Source organism: Palaemon carinicauda, chromosome 9, assembly GCF_036898095.1.
Source record: "Palaemon carinicauda isolate YSFRI2023 chromosome 9, ASM3689809v2, whole genome shotgun sequence".
NCBI lineage: Eukaryota > Metazoa > Arthropoda > Malacostraca > Decapoda > Palaemonidae > Palaemon > Palaemon carinicauda.
In genome coordinates, this window is record NC_090733.1 from 32,303,751 (window position 1) to 32,311,250 (window position 7,500).

Genomic DNA, 7,500 nt, shown 5'->3' on the forward strand with positions numbered 1-7,500 from the left:
TCTGGGACTTGACTCAAAAAGAAGGAGAACGATCCTGCGTCAAGGGACCATTCTGACTCTATAGGTGTAAACCTGGATAGAGCGTTCACTGTCACATTGCGGAACCCTTGAATGTGAACTGCTGACAGATGCCATTTCTTCCTTTCCGCCAAACAGAATATGATCAACATCACTTGGTTGATTTGAGGTGACCTCGACCATTGTCGATTCAGGCATCTCACTACCACCTTGCTGTCTAGAACCAGTCTTATGTGGGTCGAGTGGCAAGGAGAAACTTTCTTTAGTGTCAGAAGTACTGCCATGGCTTCTAGAAAGTTGATGTGAAATGACTTGAAAAGATTGGAACAAGCTCCTTGGACTCTCATCTGATGAGAGTGACCTCCCCAGCCTTCCTTTGAAGCGTCAGTGTGGATAGTTACTGACGGGGGAGGAGGTTGAAGAAGTATTGATTTCTTCAATTGCTTGGCATTGGACCACGGCTTGAGAAGCGTTCACAGTCGAGTCGGTAGTGGTCTTATTAGATCTCTTCGCGCGTTTGATGCGTATTTTCTCCAGACTCTTGTTGCATCCTTAAGCTGTGCTCTTAGCACTGGATTTGTTATTTAAGCAAACTGTAGAGAGTCCAGCATTCTCTCCTGTTCGAGTCTTGATATCTTGACTGTTTCTGCTATTTGTTTCCTCTTCTTACCAGGATTGGAAAGTCGATGTGATTCCAAATTCCAGTGGATTCCCAATCACTGAAATTTTTGAGCTGGTGAAAGTCGAGACGTTTTGATGTTGATCTTCAATCCCAGATGTTCCTGGAACTGGATCACTATTTAAGAAGGTTGCATGCATTCTGTCCTGGATGCTGCCCACACCAGCCAGTCGTCCAAGTAGGCTAGTACTTGGACCCCCTTTAAGCGTAATTGATGGACGGCTGCTTTTGCGAGATTCGTGAAAAACCTTGGGGCTATGTTTAGCCCGAAAAGCATGGCTCTGAAGCTGTAAAGTTTTCTATGTAACTTGAAGCCTAGGTAGGAGGAGAGGTGAGGATTAATTGGAACGTGCCAATAAGCGTCAGACAAGTCTATAGAGACAGTACATGCCCTTCTGGGTAGTAGGGTCCTTATGTGATGAAGCGTGAGCATTCTGAACTTGTAGTTCACTATGAACTTGTTGAGTGGCGACAAGTCTAGAATTATTCTGAGTTTCTGTGAGTACTTCTTTGGAACACAAAACAGCCTTACTTGGAATTTTATGGACTTAACTTTCCGGATTACTTTTTTGTCTAAGAGTTCTCGCACATATTCTTCCAGAACGGGGGAATGAGTGTTGGAAGAATTGAGGAAATTGAGGTGGAGGACTGCTCCAGCTCCAACCTAGTCCATTTTTAATTAGGCTGTGGGCCCAGGGATCGAAGGTGCAGCGATCCCTAAATAGCTGTAGTCTCCCTCCTACTGAAAGTATCTTACTCTTGCTGTTGTGGACCTGAGGCCTTGCCTCCTTGACCGCGTCCTCCCCTATATCCCCTTCCTCTTGAAGGGCATCTAAAAGAACCTCTGGCTGTTCCTCTAGCTCTCGAACGTAAGGAAGAAGTCAGCCTTTCGAAGGCTGGGTTAAAAACTGGTCACTGTGTCGCCAATTGTTGAGGTACTAGCTGGTACGGGGTTGGAGGTTTTGCCACTATCTGAGGCACCGCAGTCACAGGATGTTGTTGTTGATGTTGCTGTCATTAGGGTTTAGCCGCTGAGAGGATGGCCTAGGCCTTTTTGTCTTCTTCTTGGGTTGTGGACCCTCATCCAGAGAAGACTTTCACTTAAGATCTAAGCCCGACTTTTTGAGAAGGTTCCTATTCTCTGTGGGGGCCTTGTCTACTACCTCTTTAACCACTTCATTGGGAAAGAGGTCTTTACCACAAATACAAGAGGAAATCAGTTTCCTTGGTTCGTGCCTTACCGCAGCCGAGGCGCACACAAACTCTCTACAAGCTCTCCTAGCTTTAATAAAGCTATAGAGATCCTTCGTAACTGTGGCCAGATGGGTTTTGGCCACAACCATGAACATGTCCTGGTTCTTGGGGTCACTTGCCATCGTTTCTAGTGTCGTTTGCAACGACATCGATGCCACAAGTCTTTCCTTTGTCCCTTGCTCTCTACGCAAGAGAACCTCCAATAGATTTGGAAGTGCCTCACTGAACTGTCGTTCAGCAATATCAGCTTCTAGCTTCCCGACTGAGAAGGTAAGGTGTACGTCCTTCCAGTCTTCTTGGTACAAGGGCAAGGTCAGAGATAACGGCTTGCACTCCTCCAAGGAGGGGCATGGTTTCCCTGCCTCCACCACCTTTAAGGCAGCCTTATATCCCTTTTCCAAGAAGGGAAAGGCTCTGGTAGGAGAGGCCACAAAGGAGGGAAGTTTCTTACTCAAGGTGGGCACCTTTGAGTTAGTGAAGCCCCTCTCTTTCATCGAGCTCGCTATTAACGTCTGAGCTTTACTATGGTAAAAAACTATGACCTCCTTCGGCTCTGTCTCCTCCTTTGAGGCTGGCTCCTCCCTAAGACGGACATAGCAGTCCGGATAAGAATCTTTGTTGGGCCAAAATTCCACTTCTGCCAGGGAAATTGCTCCCAACTTTTCTGAGATCACGATCTTCTCGGTTGTCATTGGCATGTGTTCGGCATACCTCCAAGGATTGGTATTCGAGCACAAAGGATGATCCTTCACGCTGAGCCGCTTCTTGGGCCCACGTGATGCTACAAGTCTACGTATCTCCAGTTTCATTGCAGCTTCCTTCTCATCATTCTTCCTTTGAATTTGTTGGATCATTTCAACAATGGAAGAAAGAGTCCTTCCTAGTTCATCTGGCATAGCAGACGATGTAGAAGAAACAGGTTCTGGGTCCGGAACCGATGTAACCGACATTTCATGGATTTCTTCCTCTTCTACTTGAGGAGCCTGGAACAGCTCCTCCTCCTGACCTTCTCCTAGAAGGTCCTTCTCAGTAGAATCCGACACTTCCGACATCCTATCGTCCCATTGGATGTCTTAAAGGGTGGCCGAGACTTCTGAATCTACCGGATTCTGGGCAGTTGGTATCTCCACCTGAGGCTGGGGGATGATTGCATCAGCTGATGCTTTAGAGAAAAGGTAGGCCCTTATCTTCTCATTTGGAAGGTAGGGGCCTCAGGTGTTTTTCTGAAAACCCCTCACCCAGGATAGTAATATTTCCCTGGCAGCATTCCTTGACTCAGTCGACTTAGGGTTGTCAAAATTCCTCGGTAATTAGGTTAGAACAAACTGTACAAACCTGAGGGTCCAAATACCGGAGATCACCTTTGTAAAAAGAATAAAAATCCATGAGTATCAAGTGAAGGCTTTCACTTATATTGAAACTTTTAGCTTATATAGAAAAGCTATAAAAGAAAGAAGGAAAGACATATACTTGTATTTCCTGTCCAGTCAATTTGCTGAAACTATGGTTAATTCTATGCTAGAATACCTTATGTAATTTCCTAAATTGAAATTTAAGGTTTAGTTCACACCTTCAGATAAAGTGTTTATATATGGGATAGAAAGAATATAGAAAGAACTTACTTTCTATATATTGTACGGTCTCAACAAAAGGCTGTACAAGATAACATTAAGTTTGATGAAGAACTTTAGTGTTATCACAAACTCTGTACAGCAGTTTCTACTAATGCAGTGTGTACTACACTACAAATATAGCAACTACTGTACATCGCATGCTGTTGTGCCGGCCGGCATCTACCCCTGTATAGTTCAAAGATATACTATCTTTAACTAATAGGCGGCAGCCCGCTGATTCACGACTGTGTGCCGGCCAGCAATCATTGGCAGCCGACAGCTGAAAACACTAACACCATCAGATTCGGGCCTTGTTTCCACTGCCGGCAGGCAAAGGTAATAATACCCATGCCTGCCAGCAGTAGCCAAGAACCAGAGAGCCTCCACCTGCCCGGCTGATGGCGTTTAAGCCGGCAGCTGGGTTAGGGGTACAGCACAATAGACAGAGAAACAGTATGGACGTAAGGTTATAAGGCGGCATTGCCATACGACCTTCCATCCAGAAAGAGTGAACTTATGGAAGGGGAGAATATAGCATTTAGGCCTCCAAAGAGTCTGTAGCCTGCCGTGCTCTACCGGCAGACATGGAAGGGAGACCAAGGGAGGTCTGGAGTGTCTGCAAAGAACAAAGGGTCTTTGCCGGCCGACACGTAATGCCAGCTGGCAGAGAGCTGAGCCGGTCCTCCATCCTAACATACGCTAGGTACGGAAGTAGGACTACGGCCAAAAGAAAATAAAAGAAAGAGAGGTGGGGAAGGGATAAGGGTCCTATAGACTTCGTTCTAGCAAGAGACACACTCAGCAGTTAGGGAAGCTCATCCTAACCTAGAGTTGTCTATTAGGGAGGAACACTGGCAATACTTGCTATCCTCCTCCCAACCAGAACAAAGTTAGGTGAAGTTATTTCGCCGGGCAAAAGAGAAAACTCATTCTCCAGCCCGAGAAAAACAACACAGGACAGTCTGCTAGGCCACTAGAGGAAGGAATCATCTCTTACAGAATCCTTGCGACATGGGCTAGGGAAGCAAGCTTCCTGTGTTCGCCCCTAACCTAGCAAAAGAGACTCATTCTCTATGCTAGGAAGAAGCAGACCACAGACCAGGAACTCTAATGTTCTGCCCTAACCCAAAAAAACCAGTCACTCTGGTGATCAGGTCAGGACAGACATATCCTAGAATAGTTATACTTGAATTATAATACAGATAGAACCACTAGGATTAAGCCAAAGGCTTACAGAGGGAGAGAGGGATTGAACTTAGCCTCCGGAGGAGCAAAGAACAATTGGGGAGGTGCAAAAGTATACTACTGTACTTAGATTATTCGACTAGGTAAGGTGAGAATCAATTACCCAATTCACCGAAATTGTCTCGTATAAAATATTGGAGAGAACATTCAACAATATCTTACATGTATGAAATATGTACTTATAGCTTCAATAATATAACACTCGGAAAAACTTATATCACACATGAAAGTACTAGGGCCAGATGCCTAGGCTATTAAGCCTCGCGAATGGCAAGATCGGTTACCTAAATCATCGAACTAAAAACTGATGGTGTAATATAAGCATTCATAGATGAGCTAAACAGCTAGATTATTAAAGCATAACAAACCGGGAACGTCGCTTTAGCTAACTAAATGACCCATAAATAGAGAGCGATAGCATCGAGGATGCCTCTGGTAGGCAACAGCTCTTGTTTACGTTAAAATAACTTTTGATTTAATTCAAAATGACAAGAGCTTACATTTATACATAGTAAAGATAATACTCAACTTTCCGGAGGCAAAAGATACACAATGGAAACGGATAAGGAGAGATGCCTTATGAGCGGCTCTCTTTTCATTCTTGTTTCAGATTCTTGTCACTGTAACCCCTCGAAGCGTTAATACTGTTCAGGGTGAAGATAGCTAAGTGGCGTGTCAAGAATGCGTCCTCTGATATTATGCGATATCCCTATGAGATTATTTTGGGATATTCCCTCCAGGAGTTAAAATTCTGGATACCTTAAGGTAAAATTCTCTGGGAATATCACTGTAGTCAAATACACCCAAGAAAGCTACCTATTAGGAACTTTCATCACGACGACATGGCCTGAGCCTAAGAATATATATATATATATATATATATATATATATATATATATATATATATATATATATATATATATATATATATATATATATATATATATATATATGCTGAAATCATAACTAATCTATATGGTAGTTACAAGTAAATGGTGAAAATGATAATTGCTCAATTAAAGAAGTTACAAGACAAAACAACTGAAGTAAATATATTCAAAATTAAATGCATTTAGTTACTCTACATTTTCTGTTGTAAGTTAGAGGAAAACCAAGAGAATACCAATTAATCAAACAAAAAATCTAATAACTAAACCAGCGAAGGATATAAAAGGAATATGTTAAAAATGAAAATCAAAGGAAGCTAAGCAAATACCGAGAGAGAAGATAGAAGAGGTCAGAGCAGACCTCAAGAGGTCTCAGGATGAACCCTTTTCTGGTGGAAGGATTCGTAGCTTGAGAATATTGGACTTTTCAGGAACAGAATGGATACTGGAGAAGAAAAAAAATACTGTCAAAGATTCAGTAAAACTGAAGTCTCTCCATCATGAAGAATATCACGACTTTTTATTGCCGTAGCCACGCTAAAGGTTTGCTGATGTCTTTTTATTTTTCTATGAATTCCTATTTCCCATAAGAATGTTCTTTTTATTTACCTCTTATTAAAATCCAAAAACTAAGCTTACAAAATGTTCCTAGCGTTTACTTAGACGCAGAGAGAGAGAGAGAGAGAGAGAGAGAGAGAGAGAGAGAGAGAGAGAGAGAGAGAGAGAGAGAGAGAGAGAGAGAGAGAGAGAGAGAGCATTTTCGACAGGAATTGAGTTATGAGTTCAAGATGCATATGATTATGAATTTCCCACCTAATTACCAGGCCTGTCTGTTGCAGGTGTCATTAGTATGGTATGAAATCCAATTAGGAAGAATGGTCGGAAAGATATACGATCGTGTAAATTCTCAAGGGGTTTATTCTGGCATACGGTTCGTGTTTGAATACCTTACTGAAAGTAATACTGAATCGAATATATTTTTTTTTCTTCAATTTTTAATTAATAAAACTGATCGTTTTCCTTTGATGAGCAGTTATTATCTCTTATATATATATATATATATATATATATATATATATATATATATATATATATATATATATATATATATATATATATATATGTATGTATATATATATATATATATATATATATATATATATATATATATATATATATATACTGTATATATATATATATATATATATATATATATATATATATATATATATATATATATACAATTAATATATATAAATATATATATATATATATATATATATATATATATATATATATATATATATATATATATATATATATATATATATATCCTTTTTATAGTATCCCAAGTATCATTCGATATCCCTGGTATTTTCATTGTAAATGTGTGTCCTAAGTCTTCAAAACCAACTTACTGATATACGTTCTTAATATCACACCATTCTTCATTAATTGTCGGGTCTTCGTTTCTTAAATTCTCGAGGACTGCAAATCGATTCCTACATTCAGTTGCAAATGTTTTTCTGAGCTCTTCCTCTAAAAGCCTAGCTGTATCAAACTTATGTATTCTGTCCATATTTCTGTTGGATGCTTCCAGACAGAAAGTGATTGGTTAAAGTTTTCGAGGAAGTAATGAAAAATACAAGATAGAGTATGCTAAGTATTCCAGTATTGACAGGGAGGTCAACAGAAAAGCCAGGAATGACTGGAGAGATTATTTAGACCGTAAAGCAGATCAGGCCGACGAAAATATGAATTCAGGAAGTGGCTATGGTGTGAGAGCTGCTCATAGAATTATTAA

The 7,500-nt window shown here is 40.7% G+C and overlaps 1 protein-coding gene across 1 annotated transcript in view; it reads left to right on the forward strand.

Annotated features, from left to right (window-relative positions):
• The first annotated feature begins 3,094 nt into the window (after positions 1-3,094).
• Positions 3,095-7,500, forward strand: part of LOC137646333 (uncharacterized) — a 24,526-nt gene continuing 20,120 nt past the window's right edge. The window contains exon 1 of the mRNA XM_068379442.1: positions 3,095-3,126. Coding sequence (XP_068235543.1) covers positions 3,095-3,126 — 32 coding nt within the window. The remainder of the gene's footprint in view (positions 3,127-7,500) is intronic.